The following is a 20,846-nucleotide window of genomic DNA, read 5'->3' on the forward strand; positions in this document are numbered from 1 at the left end:
TTACGCGTATTCGTGTCATCCGACTTTGTCGATGATTTTCTATCATTTATTTTTGTGCCACCTCCATTTTTGATATATTTTAGGCAATATAATTATCTATATTCTGGCCAAGTTTAAAAAATTCTACCTGTAGTTTTTAGCTTATAGAGCTGTTTGTCGAATGTGGTGCCAACTTCACGGTTTATACCAGAGTACATTCTCAAGGAATATTACTTCTTTTTTTTTGTGCCACCTAGATTTTGGATATATTATAGACAATAAGAATATCTACAATATGGCCAAGTTTAAAAAATTTCTACCGTGTAGTTTATTTATATAAGGCTTTGTTTGTTAAAGAACCGGAATTTTAACTTAAATATATAAGATTATATTACGCGCATTCGTGTCATCCGACTTTATCGATGATTTTCTATCATTTATTTTTGTGCCACCTCCAGATTTTGATATATTTTAGACAATATAATTATCTATATTCTGGCCAAGTTTAAAAAATTCTACCGTGTAGTTTTTATTTATAGGCCTTTGTTTGAAAAATTACATGGATATAGGAAGTTAATTATATAAGATTATATTACGCGCATTCGTGTCATCCGACTTTGTCGATGATTTTCTATCATTTATTTTTGTGCCACCTCCAGATTTTTGATATATTTTAGACAATATAATTATCTATATTCTGGCCAAGTTTAAAAAATCTACCGTGTAGTTTTTATTTATAGGCTTTGTTTGTTTTAAACCTGGAATTATAAACGTAATTATATAAGATTATATTACATGCATTCGTGTCATCCGACTTTGTCGATGATTTTCTATCATTTATTTTTGTGCCACCTCCAGATTTTTGATATGTCATAGACAATAAGAATATCTACAATATGGCCAAGTTTAAAAAATTCTACCGTGTAGTTTTTATTTATAGGTCTTTGTTTGTTAAAGAACCGGAATTTTAACTTATTTATGCAATATTATATTACGCAATTTGAGTCATCCAACTTTGCTGATGTTTTTCTATCATTTATATTTTGTGCACTTTCCAAATTTTGATATATTTTAGACAATATAAAATTTATAATATACTTGAGTTTTAAAAATTCTACCGTGTAGTTTTAGCTATAGAGCTGTTTGTCGAATGGTGCCAACTTTACGGTTTATTCTAAAGGAATACTTTATCCTTTTATATTTTTGTGCACCTCCAGATTTTGATATGTTATAGACAATAAAATATCTACAATATGGCCAAGTTTAAAAAAATTTACCGTGTAGTTTTTATTTATAGGCCTTTGTTTGCAAAGATACCTTGATATAGAAGTTAATTATATAAGATTATATTACGCGTATTCGTGTCATCCGACTTTGCGATGATTTTCTACATACATTTTTTGTGCACCTCCAGATTTTGGATATGTTATAGACAATAAAAATATCTACAATATGGCCAAGTTTAAAAAATTCTACCGTGTAGTTTTTTATTTATAGGCCTTTGTTTGCAAAGTTACCTGGACATAGGAAGTTAATTATTAAATATTATATTACGCGCATTCGTGTCATCCGACTTTGTCGATGATTTTCTACAACTTATTTTTTTGTGCCACCTCCAGATTTTGGATATATTTTAGACAATATAATTATCTATATTCTGGCCAAGTTTAAAAATTCTACCGTGTAGTTTTAGCTATAGAGCTGTTTGTCGAATGTGGTGCCAACTTCATTTATTTATCTCAGGAATACTATTCCTTTTCTTTATATTTTGTGCACTCCAGATTTTGGATATGTTATAGACAATAAAATATCTACAATATGGCCAAGTTTAAAAATTCTACCGTGTAGTTTTTATTTACAGGCCTTTGTTTAAAAAGATACTTGATATAGGAAGTTAATTATATAATATTATATTACGCGTATTCGTGTCATCCGACTTTGCCGATGATTTTCTACAACTTATTTTTTTGTGCCACCTCCAGATTTTGGATATATTTTAGACAATATAATTATCTATATTCTGGCCAAGTTTAAAAAAATTTCTACCGTGTAGTTTTTATTTATAGGCCTTTGTTTGAAAATTACATGGATATAGGAAGTTAATTATATAAGATTATATTACGCGCATTCGTGTCATCCGACTTTGTCGATGATTTTCTATCATTAATTTTTTGTGCCACCTCCAGATTTTGATATTAATAGACAATAAGAATATCTACAATATGGCAAGTTTAAAATTCTACCGTGTAGTTTTTTATTTATAGGCCTTTGTTTGTTAAAGAACCGGAATTTTAACTTATTTATATAAGATTATATTACGCGCATTTGAGTTCATCCAACTTTGTCGATATTTTTCTACCATTTATATTTGTGCACTTTCCAAATTTTTGATATTTGTACAATATAAATTCTATAATATAATTTTGAGTTTAAAAAATTCTACCTGTAGTTTTAGCTATAGAGCTGTTTGTCGAATGTGGTGCCAACTTCACGGTTTATTCTCAAGGAAAATACTATTCCCTTTATATTTTTGTGCACCTCAGATTTTGGATATGTTATAGACGATAAAAATATCTACAATATGGCCAAGTTTAAAAAATTCTACCGTGTAGTTTTATTTATAAGGCTTTGTTTGTTAAAGAACTGAAATTCTTAACTTAAATATATAAGATTATATTACGCGCATTCGTGTCATCCGACTTTATCGATGATTTTCTATCAATTATTTTTGTGCACTCAGATTTTGATATGTTATAGACAATAAAAATATCACAATATGGCCAAGTTTAAAAAATTCTACCGTGTAGTTTTTTATTTACAGGCCTTTGTTTGTAAAGATACCTTGATATAGGAAGTTAATTATATAATATTATATTACGCGTATTCGTGTCATCCGACTTGCTGATGATTTTCAACTTATTTTGTGGCACCTCCAGATTTTGGATATGTTATAGACAATAAAAATATCTACAATATGGCCAAGTTTAAAAATTCTACCGTGTAGTTTTTATTTATAGGCCTTTGTTTGCAAAGTTACCTGGACATAGGAAGTTAATTATTAAATATTATATTACGCGTATTCGTGTCATCCGACTTTGCCGATGATTTTCTACAACTTATTTTTGTGCCACCTCCAGATTTTGATATATTTTAGATAATATAATTATCTATATTCTGGCCAAGTTTAAAATTTCTATCGTGTAGTTTTTTATTTATAGGCCTTTCTTTGAAAAAATTACATGGATATAGGAAGTTAATTATATAAGATTATATTACGCGTATCGTGTCATCCGACTTTGTCGATGATTTTCTATCATTAATTTTTGTGCCACCTCCAGATTTTGGATATATTTTAGACAATATAATTATCTATATATTCTGGCTAAGTTTAAAAAATTCTACCGCGTAGTTTTTTTATTTATAGGCCTTTGTTTGAAAAATTACATGGATATAGGAATTATATAAGATTATATTACGCGCATTCGTGTCATCCGACTTTGTCGATGATTTTCTATCATTTATTTTGTGCCACCTAGATTTTGATATATTTTAGACAATATAATTATCTATATTCTGGCCAAGTTTAAAAATTCTACCGTGTAGTTTTTATTTATAGGCCTTTGTTTTGAAAAATTAATATAATGGATATAGGAAGTTAATTATATAAGATTATATTACGCGTATTCGTGTCATCCGACTTTGTCGATGATTTCTATCATTTATTTTTTGTGCCACTCCAGATTTTGATATATTTTAGACAATATAATTATCTATATTCTGGCCAAGTTTAAAAAATTCTACCGTGTGTAGTTTCTTTATTTATTTTGTTTGTTTTAGAACCGGAATTCAAACGTAATTATATAAGATCATATTACATGCATTTGTGTCATCCGACTTTGTCGATGATTTTCTATCATTTATTTTGTGCCACTCCAGATTTTGGATATGTCATAGACAATAAGAATATCACAATATGGCCAAGTTTAAAAATTCTACCGTGTAGTTTTTTAGCTATAGAGTTGTTTGTCAAATGTGGTGCCAACTTCACGGTTAATACTAGAAAGTACATTCTCAAGGAATATTATTCCTTTATTTTTGTGCCAATCCAGATTTTGGATAATAATTGACAATAAGAATATCTACAATATGGCCAAGTTTAAAAAAATTCTACCGTGTAGTTTTTAAATTATAGGCTATTTAAGAGAAATGGAAAGTACACTGTAATATAAATCTTAGTGTTTTCTTCAATTTCTTGACTTTTATACATTTTTTGTGATGTTTAAGGACTGTAAAATAGTAATAAACAGTTAAGAATTATTTTTTACTGTTGTATTTGATGGAAAACGTGTTTTAAAGACGATTTTTTGATTTATCATTTTGAATGATAAATTTTAGTTGAATGTGGTGATGAATGTTGTGATGAATGTTGTGTTGAATGTGGTGCCCAATGTGGTGCCAATTTCACGGTAGTCGCCATATTGTAAAAGAAAGCAATCGGCAGTACTAATATAAAGGAATAAAGTTTTGCCGTGAGTATATATGTTTTGCCGTGAGTATATATGTTTTGCCGTGAGTATATATGTTTTGCCGTGAGTATATATGTTTTGCCGTGAGTATATATGTTTTGCCGTGAGTATTAACTTTGTGACGCAGTTACTAATGTTTTAGATTTGTAATTGAAATATTTTGCCATGGCGGATATAGGCCACCGTAAAATACCATATGTACATACAAAACAAACCTCCTACAAGCTGTGCTCACATTTCGAAGTTCGTTGTACACTAGGAAGCCGGTCTCTCTTTTCTGAAAGTATTTTATTGGAAATACATCATGACGGTTGCTATTTTGCGTTTGGCTTTTCTTTTATTGTTCATTCAATTGATAAAGTCGCATGAAAACGATTTATCAGGTCGACGCGAAGAAAAATTCTCCATCGCTGTCGATATAACTGAGGAAGAAGACGACAAAGGCCTCAGCGTTCGCAAATCCAGCGTCAAGGTAATAAATACAAAAAACTTGTAGCAGTAGAATGTACGGGTGAACATTTTTAAAATCGCATTTGTTGTCTTCCCCAACTTTTTAACTTGGTTTTAGTTTATTATCTTTGACGTTGTTCGTTTAATGATGTAAGGATGGCGTAATTGAAATTGCCATAATTTTAATCATTAATGGCAGGTCAATTTGAACATCAACATTGAAGAAGATGCTGTAAAAGTGAATGGAAAGTCAACTGAATTGGATGTTCGCATTGTGTATGAACTCAAGGCTGAGATAGGTATGTATGTTTATGGATAGTATGTTGTATGATTGCTTTTCTTATTTAAGCCCCGTCTTGTTTTTTTTTTAGAGTATCCAGATCGTAATGAGAAGCATTTTGCTCCAATTTTTGTCCATGTTATGGTATCAAGAGAGAAATTTGGAAAAGGTCATCGATACTTGATTGAAGAAAAAGTCACAAAAATTGATGGCAAGAAAGTTGAACAGCTGGAATTGAAGGTGCTAACCTCATATTATTTATAACCAGTTCAAAGTTCAAACAATTATATTGATTTTATATTGTACACATTATTCTGATAAAACTTATATTATGTATTAAATTTATTTTTATTCAGGTATTAAAAGTTCATATGGATGTTAATGGAAAAGAATATGAACGCACTGTAGAGACTGTGGCATTCAAAGAATCTCGTTTGGCAAGGACAGATGTCACAAGATATTGCGGTCATGGTATGCAAGATGCTTACAAGCATTCTGTTAAATTCAGTTTGAAGACTTAAAAGTCAATTTTTTTTAAACTTTAGGGGATGAAAAACCAAGAAGATGGCTCGGACCAGAATTACCTGAAGAACATTTTTATGGCCACAAGCATGTGAGTTCCTCTAAAAATTTAGCATCTGTGTATTAGTGATATAAAGGGGAAATGTATTTTTAATTCTTTAGAAACACCAAAGTTGGCATTCACGATTCGACAAGTTACCACTTGGTGCAAGAATTGCTATTTTTGTTGCTTTCATCGTCTTCATTTTAATATTTGTGGGGAGTTTCACAATGTTCTGTTGTCGCAAGAAATCTACAACCTGTAATGTTGGTAAAGAAGATGATTTCAAACCTGATTTGAATGCAGAGGATGAAGCTGAGCCTTTACCTGAAAATTTGTCATTTGATGACAAGGAAGTAGTTATTGCTTAATTTCAACCAATGTAAATGCATCAAGAAAAATTTTTAATCTCGTTCATGTAACATTACTTAAGCTACATAGTCCCATTTCTTGGAACATTACATACGTATTTAATATTTAGGCTGTATTTCGTTGCATTTACCTAATTATTATTCTCTTAACTTGAAACATTATAATTTAAGTGTGATATCGCAGTTTTCTCATTAAAATCAATATGTCTCAAAAATTTGTCTACTTTCATTGCAAGAACTACAAAATGTTGTGCAATTTGAATTGTATTGATAATTCTTTCCTCTCGACTAAGAGCTACCAAGCAGGAGCTTTTCGTCATCGTCTACGGCAATAGGAATGTTTAATTTACAACCCATAAAACAAAAACAAATTTCTGCTGCGCCCCTCCGTCAAAATGACGACACGCGAGTTATGATGACACTGCAAATAATACTCGCTCCAGATGAGTGTAGATCTATTATAGATCAACGTTCAGTTGTTGCATCATCCAGGTAAAATGTTTCATGGTTGAAGTCGAACAGTTCGCAAACTTTGCTGAGTCATACTGACTGTGTAAAATCATCTTTTTGAAGCACAATGAGTGCAGATGGAAATCTTTTAAAGCAAGATCTAACAACATTAGTAAGTTGGATCTGCCATTCAACTAAGAAAGATGTATATTTTACGAAATAAACACGATGGCTTGGCTGGATTAGTTTGTTGTCGATGGCAGTCGATGCTCAGATGAAAAAGAATTTTAATGGTTTAACAATGTAGTATGTTTATCGCCACTTTTTTATCTTTTCATATAGAACGTGAATGAACTTTCTCCATTAACTCCAGAAGTAATCAGCAGACAAGCAACAATAAATATTGGTTCGTTTTACATCATCATGTCCATAGTTAGTATTTAGTATTGAAGTTTGGGATATGAAAGATTGGAATTGTTTTCTTCAGGAACAATTGGTCATGTGGCTCATGGCAAATCTACCGTTGTGAAAGCACTATCTGGTGTTCAAGTAAATATATTGTCGATGCAGTATGATGTATTGACTACGTTGTCATATTTTCATTTGTAATTTTCAGACTGTTAGATTTAAAAATGAACTCGAAAGAAACATCACTATCAAACTTGGATACGCCAATGCAAAGGTATGTGGTTTTTCATTATATTTCGAAAACTCCTACTTGTATTGCGTATAAAACAAATGTTTTATAGATCTTTAAATGCTCTAATGCCAACTGCCCACGACCAAGTTGTTATCGGTCAGCTGGTAGTGCAAGCAGCAACACACTACAATGTGAAAGATCGGGTTGTTCAGGGAAAATGCAACTTGTGAGGTACATTATTGTTTAGCAATTGAAAATATTTAATGCGTTGCAAATCAACATGTTGCATTTATCAGGATGTGATACACTCTTAATGACTTGTGATGCACTCTTAATGACTTGTGATGCACTAAATTTGCACAGTAAAATGAAAAAAATTCAATACACAAAGTTAGATGACTTAGCTTTTTGAAATAGATTTTAAAATCTTTTCAACATTCCATAATTGTATTTCATTTTCATGTCTGATACACTATTGTAACTTTGAACCAATGAAAGCACAAATTTTCAGTTCAACTTGCCACCATGACTTATAAAAAACCATCTTTATATGTAAAAAAATATTTACAGAACAATAGAATTGCATCCATTGCCCATTGCAAATGCGAAGCATGAAATTCTTTCAAGCATTTTTATTTCTTGTTGTGGGTTGATTTCTGCTCAATCATGCAAATTCTTAACATCAAGTGATTTCAAGAGGAATTTGTTCTTCATATGCACCCTGTAGTTACAAACAATAAGACATAATACTTTATCATTCATCAATTATAATATATATTACACTTTGTCATATGTGTGTTTTTAGTTACATATGCTAGTGTCAAATGGAACAAGATATCACTTTTGAGGGTTTTTGAGCTGGGGGTATAATGTTTTTCACTAAAATTGCAACGCATGTTTTCATCTTTAATTTTCACCGTGATTTGATTTTGTCATTATCAAGTTGGACCATAAGTTTCAGTTTTACTATTAAACCTTAAATTATCTACAGCTTTTCATCTTTCTGACGTGATATTTCTATATTCTGCACATAAGTTGTGACTTCTTTACAATTAATGATAAAAAATTAATGAGATATTTTATGTAGGCATGTGTCATTTGTTGACTGTCCTGGTCATGATATTCTTATGGCAACAATGTTGAATGGAGCAGCTGTAATGGATGCCGCTCTTACTTATTGGTAATGTAGTTACTTGTTTTCCAAAACACATTTCTTTAAAATCAACTTTTATATATTCATATTTTCAATATGTTTCAGCTGGGAATGAGTCATGTCCACAACCACAGACATCAGAACATTTGGCTGCAATTGAAATAATGAAGTTGAAGCATATAATTATACTACAGAACAAAATTGATCTTGTTCGAGAAAATCAGGCCAAGGAACAATATCAACAGATAAAGAAATTTGTTGAAGGTGATGTATTACATCATCTTTTTTAACTTATCCATATTCATGCATTTCATTGAACATCATTTATTTTTCTATTTCAGGAACAATAGCTGAAGGAGCTCCAGTTGTTCCAATTTCTGCACAGTTAAAGTACAATATTGAGGTCATTTGTGAGTACATTTGCAAGAAAATTCCAATTCCTTTGCGAGATTTTACATCCCAGCCCAGACTTATTGGTAAGTAACCTAAAATACAATTCATATATATGCATGAGTGTCTTAACAGATAATTGTTACTGGTTGCTTTGAAACTCACAATGTTTATACTATGCTTCATAGTTACTTTTGTCTTTGAAATGTGTGTTTAGCTGGATTGAACATGGGAGTTCAATCAGTTCTTTCGATTGATTTATTTTGTGTCCTTTCTTTTTAGTCATACGCTCTTTTGATGTAAACAAACCTGGATGTGAAGTTAACGATTTGAAAGGAGGAGTAGCTGGAGGTAGCATTCTTCGTGTGTGCTGAAGGTACTGAAACTTGTTTTGTATTAATAAAACCTTTTACTGAAGTGATTTCTTCTTTTCTTGTGAGTTTGATTCTGAAAATATTTCACTTCATTCACAGGTTGGTCAGGTCATTGAAGTGCCCTGGAATTGTTTCAAAGGATGAAAAAGGAAGCTTCGTGGGAACCAATATGTTCTGTGATTGTTTCTTTATTTGCTGAACAAAATGATCTTCAGTATGCAGTACCTGGAGGTCTTATCGGTATGGTTTACCAGTGAATTTTTTTTGTTCTGTCTGATGTACTTGTTTGATACATATAACCTTGTCACAATTATCCAGGTGTTGGAACAAAAATTGACCCAACTCTGTGTAGAGCTGATAGAATGGTTGGCCATGTAAGGATGATAATCATTGTTAGTGAACTTGTGTTTAAACACTAGTATATTATGTTTAATCTGTTAAAAAGGTTCTTGGTGCAGCGGATGCCTTGCCTGAAATCTACACCGAGCTTGAGATCAGTTATTTCTTATTAAGACGACTGTTGGGGGTAAGGACAGAAGGTGATAAAAAGGCAGCCAAGGTTTGTATATTCTCTCCTGTTTGATATAAATTTGAGAGCATGTCATCTCTTTGTTGTATGGATATCAACAAAAGAACTGTCATCCTTTGTTTAGGTTCAAAAGTTATCAAAGAATGAAGTCTTAATGGTGAACATTGGTTCTTTATCAACAGGTGGCCGCGTTCTTGCTGTTAAAGTTGATCTGGCAAAAATTGTGTTGACAACACCAGTTTGTACTGAGATTGGAGAAAAGATTGCTTTGAGCAGAAGAGTTGAAAACATTGGCGGTACACGATACCTTTTTTCTTCTATGGTTTAGACAAAGCAGGTTTTGATGAAACTGTTTATTTTTTAGACTTATTGGTTGGGGACAAATAAGACGTGGAATCACCATCAAGGACGGTGGACATTAAAATTTTATGTACTTTTTCTGTAAACCAAATAAATAGCTGTATATCGGAACAAAATACCTTTTTATAAGAATAACTATGTATCCTGTATTACGAGTTACTGAACAATGAACTTAATAATTATTATTGGAAGTACTTCCGTGTGTATCATAGTATTGCGTGTCATAAAGCAATTGGAGCGAAGTGTTGTGATTTCAATACAACTATATTCTTTTGTCTTCACGAACATGCGTTCACGCGCTTTGTTTTTGTCTACTGTGACACATCGTCTTCTTGTTGCCAGAAGAATGGCAATAGTAAAACCTCCTCAACAACTTTTGATTCCTTTAGAAGTAGAAGAAAGGTTGTTAATGGGTCCTGGACCGTCGAATGCACATCAGAGAGTTCTAAATGCTTGCGCGCAGCCAATTTTGGGGCATTTAGATCCGAGATTTTGTGCCATAATGGATGAAGTTAAGATGGGTTTACAATACATATGGCAGACCACAAACACTCATACATTTGCGCTTAGTGGGACTGGACATTGTGGAATAGAAGCGTCTATTATGAACATGACCGAACGTGGTGAAAAGATTTTGATCTGCGTTAACGGTATTTGGGGAGAGCGTGCGTCGGATATGGCTGAAAGAATAGGTAAAAGTGTTAGTTTATGACTTGTCCAGACTTCAATTTCTGATTTCTTATGTGGATTAAGGATGCGATGTTCGGAGAATTGAAAAGCCAATAGGACAAGTTTTCTCTCTTCAAGACTTGGAAAAGGTTGCAATTTCTGACAATTAAAGTTTTTACTTTAATAGTTACCAAACTTTGCTAATTTGTTAATTTTTAGAATAAACAATTGTCACAAACTGTAAATAATGTAATGATAAAATGTAATTATGCTTTTAACGTGTAGTTGTGTTTCTAAAGGGTATTTTGGAGAACAAACCAAAAGTTGTGTTTATAACTCATGGAGAGTCATCTGGAACAACTTGTCAGCCACTGGAAGGTTTTGGAAAGCTGTGTCAAAAGTAAACAATTGTGAGTTAGATAGCATGTAGAAGTGACAAAAAAATATACACTTATTCTTTCTTTATAGGAACGATTGTATACTAATTGTGGATAGTGTTGCATCACTTGGTGGGTCACCACTAAATATTGATGATCTTCAGATTGATGTTGCCTATAGTGGTTCACAAAAATGCCTAAGTGCTCCACCAGGCTTGAGTCCAATATCACTTAGCCCTAGAGCATGGTACGATGTTGTTAACATGAGAATTATTTATATTTGTCCCCAAATTTTTTCTTCATATTTTGATGTACATTAGGAAGAAATTATTATCAAGGAAAACCAAGGTTCCTTCATTTTACTTTGATTTCAATATGATTGCAAATTATTGGGGATGTGATGATGAACCACGAAAGTAAGCTATTTCATTATATGTTTTGATTAAATGTCTATTAAGTATTATGAGCAGAGATTATTGTAAATCGAAAAGGTTTCTATTAAGCAAAACAACAAGTACATATTTTGGATGTGTACAAATGTGCCATAAATATCTGCACAGTTCCCCCGACAGCAACAATTTACAAAATTCATATAATTATAATGATAATAATTGCAAAGTGTTCCATCTTTTAACCCCACAGAAATTGCTTATTTTATGCTGAAATGTTCCCATAAATCCTTCAGATACCATCATACTGGACCCATCAATTCAGTATATGCTTTATGAGAAGCTCTTTCAGTAGTTGTGGCTGAGGTGAGAGTCATGCAATTTCCATCATATTTGGAATTGTTTTTTTTATAAATGTTTGGTTGTTTTAGGGACTTGAAAAGTTCATTGACAGACATCAAAATTCTTCCAAACTGCTATGTGAAGGACTTGAAAACATGGGCTTTCAAATGTTTGTTGAAAACAAGGTATCTTTTAACCTACTATTCACTTCCATTGAAATTGGGCATAAAATGAATTTTTTTCAGGATCATCGCCTTCCAACCATAGTAGGTGTCGTTGTTCCACAGGGAGTAAACTGGAAAAAAGTCTCTGCATACATTGGACAAAAGTTAGTTGTGATATGTTTGGAATAATGTCCATCTTGTATGTATCTTTTTCATTTGCATTTTTGCCATTTTTCAGGTACAAAATGGATATTTCTGGAGGTTTGGGAAAATCTGCTGGCAAGGTAACAAGAAAAATTTGCATGCTTGTTCACCATGGAAGGATATTATATTTACAAGTATTATTAAATGATATCATCTTCTAGATATGGCGAGTTGGTTTGATGGGTGTAAATAGCACTGAAGAAAATGTCAACCTTGTCCTGACAGCATTCAAAGATGCTTTAAACAATATACAATTTCAAAACCAATTATAAATTAAAATGCAATACAGTGATTTCTAGATACGTGAGTCACCGATGGTAGCTGTTGTGACAAGTTTTACTTGGTGCAATGATAGCTGGTTGTACTAACAGTCTGTTGCAGTGCTGTAGAAGTGGGAGGCGCTTGGGGAGGAACCCCCCTTCTACCTTTAAAATGGGTAATTTTTCATAATTTCATGGCTTCAGCTTCGTCAAGAGAGCCCCCCTCTGTTAAATTTAGTTCTACAGCACTGGTCTGTCGCCATTGATTTGTCCTCTCAATTTACTGAATTTAAATGAAAAAAAAAGGGAGGTCCCTGTCTCAGTGTTATAGTATAGAACGAACTTTCGACTGTAAATTTAATGTACTCACCTTTGCAGACTTTAGCCAGTTTCTTGTTTCTTTGAACAAAAAATTGCATTAAATATTTTAAATGAGGTGTTTGTGCGTATGTGCTGAATAATTATGTTTCATAAATTAAAATTAGGGTTAGAATTTCTCAAATGCCATCGGTGATCGCTGATTTGTTCCTCATTCCTCGTAGACTGTCGTAAGGGGTCGTGAATAAGTCAATTTATGTCATGTAAAGGCTGGGTCTGGGCTGCGGGCATTGTCTTCTGAGGTCGCAGGCGGTCGAAGTTAGTTGTCATTCAAAAATACAGTAAGAAACAAATACCAGTTTCGCTTTCGTTTTTTAAGAAAATGTTTCACATTTTTTCAACCAATTTTCGACATGTCTTACTACGTAACAGTAAAGTTTGATAACAAAAGTTTTTCTCTTCCTTTTCGACCAACATGGACTGTTGCTCGATTCAAGGAGTCGATTGCTCGCAATAGAAATGTCTCTCCTGGTCAAATCAGAATTATATTTGCTGGAGAGGAATTGCCCAATCACTTCACTCTACAAGTAGGTATATGAATATAATGTAAACTGTTCTGATTTTAATTGGTTGCTAGTTAGTAGTTACATCTAGTTGACATTTGTAATTCATTATTACTAATTACATCATTAGTAATCAAATTAACATTAATGACAGCATAAACACAACGTTATTTAGCAACTCATATGAACATTAATTGCTTCATTAGTAATCACATAATTATAAACATTACTATTTACATCATGAACTTTTATTTGATGGTTATTCTATAATTTTTCCCAGAATTGTCAATTGAACCACAGTGTGGTTCATGCTGTAAGAAATGAGAATGGATATCAAGATCCTACGTTAATAGAAGGAAATTCGTTGACAAATATATCACTTTCACATTATAATGAAACTCAAAGCAGTTTCTTTGTGTTTTGCAAACATTGCAATAAAGTGACACGGGGAAAGCTACGATGTAAATGTTCTCGATGTGGACAAGGATCTTTTATTCTCTTGCAGGTTGTAATTTTTTAGTTTGGTATGATTTCTTATTCACCCCACTCAAAATTTATCTTGTGATATTTCTTGTCTTAAGGGACCAAGTTGCTGGGATGACGTATTGATCAAAGAAAGAATGTCTGGTCGCTGTCAATCAAACAATGATTGCCATAACACCATAGCCGTAAGCTTTGTTGATTAACACTTGCATGATGTTGGTTTGCACTATATCAATTGGTTGCCTTTTTTTGTTTTTTAGAAATTCTATTTCAAATGTGGTGAACATCAAAGTGAAGATGAACAATCACCATTGCCAATGTTAAAGGCAAATACAAGAAATATTCCTTGTATCATTTGTGACACAGACAATGCGTATGTCAACTCTGTAATTGAAAATAATGACATAGCTCGGTGATTTTATTTGATGTTTAATTTCATCTATACCTAGGGACCTTGTGTTAGTATTTCCTTGTCAAATCCAACATACCATTTGTGTTGATTGTTTTGTGAGGTATTGTTCTGTTTACCTCAATGAAAGACGATTTATACAAACAGAAGAACACGGTTACTCTATTGCCTGCCCTGGGAATTTTGGTAAACAGTTAAACGAGTTTGTGACTTGCTGGTCTTTGGTCTCTGATGTCACACACACAATGTTAATAATTGTAATCTTTTACAGATGATTGTCAAACTGCTTTCATCAAAGACCCACATCATTTCAGATTAATGGGCGATGACCAGGTAAATGTTAAATGGTGTGATGTTCAGTGTGCAAATTAGTTCGGAAAAAATGATGTGCAATTTTTTTGACAAAAGTGTTTCTTTAGAGGCATAATCAAATCGATATTATGTTAATTATTTTACATCGCTAATTGCTAAATTAATATTTTTAAACGTGAACAAATTCATATGATTTACGACAGTGTTTTTCGTTAGAACCGCTAATTTTTGCACATCGTTTGAAAAAGTGATGTGCAATTGTTTTCATTTTAGCTAAAACGATGTGCAAATTGCACATTGCACACCGTTAATTTGCACACTGGTGATGTTGTACCAGAAAAAGAAAATTTGTATCCCACTTTGTGATGTCATTCATGATGTCATTTAGCATGATGATTTGTCAATTTACGTTTGCCATTACGCATTCAGTGCCATAAATTTTCTTGCAAATATATCTTTATGTCAAAATTGCCAACCATCCTCTGTGTCGTAGTATTTCATTAGTGTGTTCGTTATATTGTTTATTTAGTATGAACGTTATCAACGGTTTGCAGCTGAGGAATTTCTTCGCAGTGAAGGAGGAATATTTTGTCCTCGCCCAGATTGTGGTCAGGGTATATTTGCGTCAACTGCAACACGTCGTGTCGTTTGTGAATATGGATGTGGGGTAAAAAGTTTTGTTATCAATGTAATTATAAACCCTGCCGTTCATATAACTAGTGCATTAATGTAACGACAACATACGAAATCTTTTAAATAGTTTATATGTTTTATTTGTACACAGCACGCAGAAAATTTGTTTTTTAGAGGGATCGATCGCGCGCTAAAATGTGTTGCGTGCGCAGTGCGCTGCACTTAATGACCGAACAGCGCTAAATGCGCTTCAAACATCGTCAAAACTACATGAAGATGACGTAATTTTTTCACCCAATATTTAATTCATCTTGCAGTCTTGAACAGAGAGATGGTCGTGTCAAAATCTCACGTCTATAGTACATAATGTCAGATCTATAGTTCTTACAGCGTCATCCCTTTTTTCTCTCTCCTTTCTCGACAGTTTTGCTCCATAGAAGAGATCATATGAACTGATGCGCGCGATGGATCTCTTAACCTGGGGCCCACCCCTTATATGTGGATAATTGATGAAAGTGATCTGAAAGTGATCATTTTATTATGACATATGTATTTGTTTTCGTTCTTGTATTATTTTGTAAATGTTGAAGAAATGATTTGCAGAACCCTCGGAATCTGAAAATGTTATTGCGAAGTCTGAATGTTAATTATACATTGTAAATGTGTCTTTGTGTTTCGTGTTTTACGTTTCGAATTTATATATTAGCTCATTCTTACAGCTCGTGTTTTGTCGACTTTGTTTACGAAACTATCATGAAGGCGAATGTCCAGTTGATGACGTCATTGGCGCAACTGCATTAGAAAATACTGAATTAGATGTAAGTTTTTACACATAACCGCCTGTCAGCACATTTCATGTAGTTCAACCAAAGTTTATTTTCTAGAGATTTCAAGTCACGGAGTTTAGTAATGAACGAGCCATATGGAATGAACAATCCGAGCAGCAAATCCAACGGACCACAAAACGTTGTCCAAATATTAATTGCAAAGCTCCGACGGAAAAAAATGGTAAGTTACACAATGTTAGTATTTGTTCTACTCGGCGTTAATGGGGTTATATTGTAGGTGGTTGCAATCACATGACGTGTTTCATATGTCGTTTTGAGTGGTGTTGGATATGTCGTACTCCTTGGGGACCAGAATGTCAAAGCAATCATTGGTTTCAATAGAGTGTTTTCACTTTCCTCCATGTTGATATTAAATCTATGTTTTTAAAAGAAATTTTGTTGATTTCAAGTTCTGTTGAGCAAGCGTCGGCACTTTGAAGTAACCTACCAACATGGCCGCTCTGACGTCACAAGAAAACACTCTACCGAAAATGAAACAGATTACTACAACGTTTAAACTCAAATTTATTTCTTTTATGAATGCGACAACATAGAATTGTGTACATCTACTTTCCAATGAAATAATGTCCTTTCAAACCAGTTGTGAAAATAACAACTAATGTTCGGTAACAATGTACCATTTCTTACAATAAACAATTTTTTGCTTTTGGTATAAAGACAGTCCCGCTTGTGACATCATCATGACTGGTCAGCGGTGGTGGGGGTGAATGATGAGAAGTGTAAACTTGATGGGAATCACCATTAGCTGTCGCAAGGGGCATAACGGCCATGACTTCTGCAATCTTTCCTCTAAGATTTATGATTTCCTGTTCTTTATTCATTAATTGTCCTTGAGCGATCTCGAGTCGTCGACGGGTCTCTCCAAGGGCTGAGAAAAGATCAAGCTTAAGACGGGTTTCTGAGCTCAGGCTATTCTCTAAATGTGTGTTCTTTCCTTGAATGGCAGCCAGAGTTGACATCAACGATTCCGTCTCCTTTTTCAGCTGAATACTATCGTTCTCGTTCGTCTTTAGTTTAAGATTTTCCACATCCTTTTCAAGACATTTAATTCGTTCGTCTTTCTCGTTTATCGTCACCTGTAATTGCCTTATTTCTTCCTCGAATTCCACTCTTTGTGCGTTGCAATTTTCTTGAATAGCAGTGTCTTCTCTTGACTGGCGTAACTCGTCTTCCTTCCATTTCTTCCGTTCTTCACGAAGTTGTCCTTCCAGTAATTGCTTTGACTCGCGTTCCGACTTCAGCTTTCGTTCTAAACTTGCAATATTATTGCGATCCTGTTGACGGGAGGATGTCAACGTTTGTAGTCTAAACAAATAAATGTATTGGCAATATAATAGAAAGCAATGTACATCAATTAGTTTATCAAAAATGTTTTTCTACACATTGTGTATCAAAATAAAGGTAACAACTAGATATTGCAATGGATTATTGGCCTCTGAGAATTCAAACGGCTTTTCGTTGAACTGCTAAAAGTCAAGATTACAAGATTCTCAAATCCCCGGTACCAAACACCATACGTCATGTAATAAAAGATGAACAGCTGTTGCCTTTTTTATACACCATGCGGAACATGATAAAAATGTTAGGATAAATAGACCAGCTTTGTCTTCATGTATATATAAAAATAAATTGCGAAACATAATGCAAGCATACTTCTGTTGGTAAATTTCGTTATCATTCTTCAATTGATTGACTTCCGACTTGAGAGATCTTTCATTGGAAATGAGAGATTGAAGTTGTGAACGAATATCCTGTTCGTTGTGACGACTGCTTTGCAAGTCTTGCTTTACTCGCTTCAACTCGTTTTCAGTGTGACTGAGTGTGCTCTCTATGCGTCGTCTGGATATAAACAGAAGGAAGATCAAAATACAAATGACAAAAAATGAGAATAGAAGAATGATAAAGCACGTTAAAGAAGAATGGAAAAGAACGCTAAAGAAGGATGGTAAAGAACGTTAAAGAAGGATAGTAAAGAACGTTAAAGAAGGATGGTAAAGAACGTCAAAGAAGGATGGTAAAGAACGTTAAAGAAGGATGGTTAAGGAAGGATGGTAAGAACAAAGAAGGATAAAAGAAGGATAAAAGGAAAAGAAGAAGGATGGTAAAGAAGGATGGTAAAGAACGTTAAAGAAGGATGATGTAAAGAACGTTTAAAGAATGGTAAAGAACGTGGTAAAGAACGGAAGGATGGTAAAGAACGTTGAAGGATGGTAAAGAACGTTAAAGAACGGAAGGATGAAGAACGTTATAAGAACGAAAGAAGGATGGTAAAGAGGGAAGGATGGTAAAGAACGTTAAAGAAGGATGGTGAAGAACGATAAAATGGTAAAAGATGATAAGGACATAATGAAAATAAACAACGACAAAGGTTAGAAAATGATGAAAATAGAGAATAGAAGACTTGGAGATTTGACAGAAAAATGTATTATACCTGGAATTTTTTTCTTCTTTTAGTTGTATCACTAATGAATGATTGACATCTGCGGTAAGAGAAGAACGAGACTTGGAATCCTTAATGAGAAAAGCAACAATTAATGTGATACATCTATCTTTCATTCAACTCGTCTAGTTCATACCATCGCCAACGTCTTCTGATGAGTATCTCTTTTACTTCCACCATGACAACTGTTTGTTGACGTATTTGATGAATCACCACTATCAGATTCTTCATCACAACGTACTCCATTAGCCTTGGCGGAACTCGTTCTTTTAGCTCCACCAAACAGAGAACGTCCAGTAGGATTATCACCTGCACGATTATCTTGTTCTAGTTTATTTTCAAGTTCGTTCAAGTTATGATCTTCATTTATTTTTTTTCCTAAGGTTGCCTTGTTTCGACTTATTTTCTCGTTGTTTAAAGTCTTTGCATTCTCATGACAATTGCCATTTAGAAGTTCAATAGGTGACTTGCTATTGCCAACACTTTGGTTATAAACTTGAACACTCTTTTTAGCCGCTTCCTCTGGAACTTTATCAATCACATTTCCTAAATTCATCAAAAAAATAATCAATAGAAATCATTGAAAGCACTACTCCAAAGTGGAAACATTATTTATCAAACTAACCTTTCATAATATCTAAGTTATCTGATGGTAATGACTGGTTGATCAGCTCCATATAAAAATCATTTTCTTTGCTAACTTGATGAATTTTTCTCTAGCATGGGAAATAGTTGCTACATTATTATAAATATAACATAATTATTGTATTGTCATGTTGTAAACAAACCTGTCTAATTTTATAACCGACATAACTCTTTACACCATAGCCCAATGTCACAACTGGATAACCAATACTAAAATAAGAAAATTGTTGGCATCAAAAGGGTAACGAGACTGTTTGTAATGTAACACAATCAACAAGTGGATAACAGGGATTTTCTAGACAAATTTGTTGCCTTTCAAAAGCATGTGCACAAACATGAGATTATTAATTTCCTTAACCAGACATTCTTGTAGTTAACATTAAGTTAAAAAAACAATCTTTTAAAGTTATTTCACAAGTTAACACACTGGAAGAGCAATATAACTATGTTGACATTTTGTTGCCATTAGAAAAGGCTACAGTGAATAAAAAAATGTTGTTTTTGTTGATATTAAACATGACTTCCAATGTTATCCTAAGTTAATCATATAATTATTCTAATCAAAAGTCTTTTGTGAATATGAAGGTTTGTAATTTGAGGGTTTGTGTTTTAAGCATATGACAAGCAATCCAATGTTATCCTTAATGAATAGTGTAGTTATTCTTGCAAAAAGTCTATGAGAATGTGAATGTTTCTTTGGGGGTTTATATTTAAAACGTATGACAAACAATCACCAATGAGCAGCAAAAGGCCGACACAAATCCAAGTGGAATGGTAAATTTTTTAACTCCTTTAATCGAACAGAGGCCTCAACATATATGAACAATAACCACATGGATATAGTTGGTAGACCAAGACCACGATCTAAAAAACAGGGACACAATCATTCTATTAAATAATTACAATAAAGGGTGTAATTATTCTAGACCTTGTACAAGTGAGCATGAATTTACTATCTCCTTTACCTGTATGCCAGACAAACTGAACCCAGACATAGGTACTAGCAGCAAAAAATAGCCAATGAATTGGTAGCACCATTAAAAACACAACGTCTGAACACAGTGCCAGGATTAGAAATAGGACAGAGAAGACCTTCAATGGATACAATAGCAAATAATGTAAAACAACTATTCAAAATAAGAATAAAGACATAAGAGGAAAATTCATTACCAATCCTTGGTATTTAAAGGAATCGTATGTACTTCTCATGAGAAGCCAAAACGGCCACAAATATTCGAAACGAAACTCAAGCAAAAAGTCCGCAGTCAGAACCATAATCCAGACAATGAAGAATTTCACATAAATAAATAAGCTGAAAGAAAAGAGAAATACTATCAATTATCAAATGACAAGGAGAGGACCTGCTGTGAAAAATGAGTAAATAATATATTTTCAAGAAGTGAATTCTTCGCAAACTATCGCCATTTAATCCTACCTGCCATAAACAGATTCCGTTATTTTAGACCTTTTTAATGGTCTACGCAATTTAGATGTATCAATCCTCCGTTTTATGGTCATGATTCATGCATGTAATGACAAAATACAACAGATTTTTTTAAAGGAAAGTACAAATCCCACAGAAATGAATTGTCTCTTCTAATGTTCGCGCGTGCGCATTATCATATGACAGGATTCAGGTGGAGGATGTGGAGTAAATACTTGTCTCGTGTACATGCCATGTACAAACGGTACAAATATATTTATAGATCAGTATTCGCGTGACCTT

At 33.3% G+C, this 20,846-nt stretch overlaps 5 protein-coding genes and 1 pseudogene across 6 annotated transcripts; 5 read left to right on the top strand and 1 right to left on the bottom strand.

Moving 5' to 3' along the window:
* The first annotated feature begins 4,729 nt into the window (after positions 1 to 4,729).
* LOC124443165 lies at positions 4,730 to 6,383 on the top strand. Its single transcript, XM_046993696.1, has 6 exons — positions 4,730 to 4,977; positions 5,155 to 5,254; positions 5,327 to 5,475; positions 5,592 to 5,706; positions 5,781 to 5,848; positions 5,920 to 6,383. The coding sequence occupies exons 1-6, from the start codon at positions 4,810 to 4,812 to the stop codon at positions 6,166 to 6,168; spliced, it is 849 nt and encodes a 282-aa protein (XP_046849652.1). The 5' UTR covers positions 4,730 to 4,809; the 3' UTR covers positions 6,169 to 6,383.
* A 272-nt stretch (positions 6,384 to 6,655) lies between these two features.
* LOC124443171 lies at positions 6,656 to 10,349 on the top strand (annotated as a pseudogene).
* Positions 10,350 to 10,410: 61 nt separating this feature from the next.
* Positions 10,411 to 11,838, top strand: LOC124441699 (serine--pyruvate aminotransferase-like). The gene is made up of 5 exons (XM_046992166.1): positions 10,411 to 10,756; positions 11,019 to 11,133; positions 11,202 to 11,357; positions 11,431 to 11,526; positions 11,796 to 11,838. The coding sequence occupies exons 1-5, from the start codon at positions 10,411 to 10,413 to the stop codon at positions 11,836 to 11,838; spliced, it is 756 nt and encodes a 251-aa protein (XP_046848122.1).
* LOC124443169 (3-hydroxykynurenine transaminase-like) lies at positions 11,431 to 12,507 on the top strand. Its single transcript, XM_046993701.1, has 6 exons — positions 11,431 to 11,526; positions 11,796 to 11,865; positions 11,931 to 12,026; positions 12,087 to 12,169; positions 12,244 to 12,289; positions 12,371 to 12,507. The coding sequence occupies exons 3-6, from the start codon at positions 11,997 to 11,999 to the stop codon at positions 12,479 to 12,481; spliced, it is 270 nt and encodes an 89-aa protein (XP_046849657.1). The 5' UTR covers positions 11,431 to 11,526; positions 11,796 to 11,865; positions 11,931 to 11,996; the 3' UTR covers positions 12,482 to 12,507.
* A 5-nt stretch (positions 12,508 to 12,512) lies between these two features.
* Positions 12,513 to 18,072, top strand: LOC124443162 (E3 ubiquitin-protein ligase parkin-like). 2 transcript variants are annotated; one of them, XM_046993687.1, is made up of 10 exons: positions 12,513 to 13,374; positions 13,631 to 13,855; positions 13,932 to 14,018; positions 14,094 to 14,206; positions 14,283 to 14,428; positions 14,514 to 14,575; positions 15,084 to 15,221; positions 15,907 to 16,005; positions 16,072 to 16,195; positions 17,846 to 18,072. In XM_046993687.1, exons 1-10 carry the CDS (start codon positions 13,201 to 13,203, stop codon positions 17,848 to 17,850), a joined length of 1,173 nt encoding a protein of 390 aa, XP_046849643.1. In that variant the 5' UTR covers positions 12,513 to 13,200; the 3' UTR covers positions 17,851 to 18,072. The 2 variants fall into 2 exon arrangements, with proteins under 2 accessions (XP_046849643.1, XP_046849642.1); XM_046993686.1 differs by lacking the exon at positions 17,846 to 18,072 and adding an exon at positions 16,253 to 16,691.
* On the bottom strand, positions 16,527 to 20,805 carry LOC124443160 (macoilin-like). The gene is made up of 10 exons (XM_046993683.1): positions 20,556 to 20,805; positions 20,291 to 20,432; positions 20,086 to 20,212; positions 19,855 to 19,984; positions 19,264 to 19,330; positions 19,101 to 19,191; positions 18,612 to 19,021; positions 18,467 to 18,546; positions 17,689 to 17,874; positions 16,527 to 17,340 (listed from the first exon to the last, which is right to left on the bottom strand). Exons 1-10 carry the CDS (start codon positions 20,636 to 20,638, stop codon positions 16,659 to 16,661), a joined length of 1,998 nt encoding a protein of 665 aa, XP_046849639.1. The 5' UTR covers positions 20,639 to 20,805; the 3' UTR covers positions 16,527 to 16,658.
* Between the last annotated feature and the right edge of the window lie 41 nt (positions 20,806 to 20,846).

The sequence above is a fragment of the Xenia sp. Carnegie-2017 genome, unplaced genomic scaffold (assembly GCF_021976095.1).
Source record: "Xenia sp. Carnegie-2017 unplaced genomic scaffold, XeniaSp_v1 HiC_scaffold_20, whole genome shotgun sequence".
Classification (NCBI taxonomy): domain Eukaryota; kingdom Metazoa; phylum Cnidaria; class Anthozoa; order Malacalcyonacea; family Xeniidae; genus Xenia; species Xenia sp. Carnegie-2017.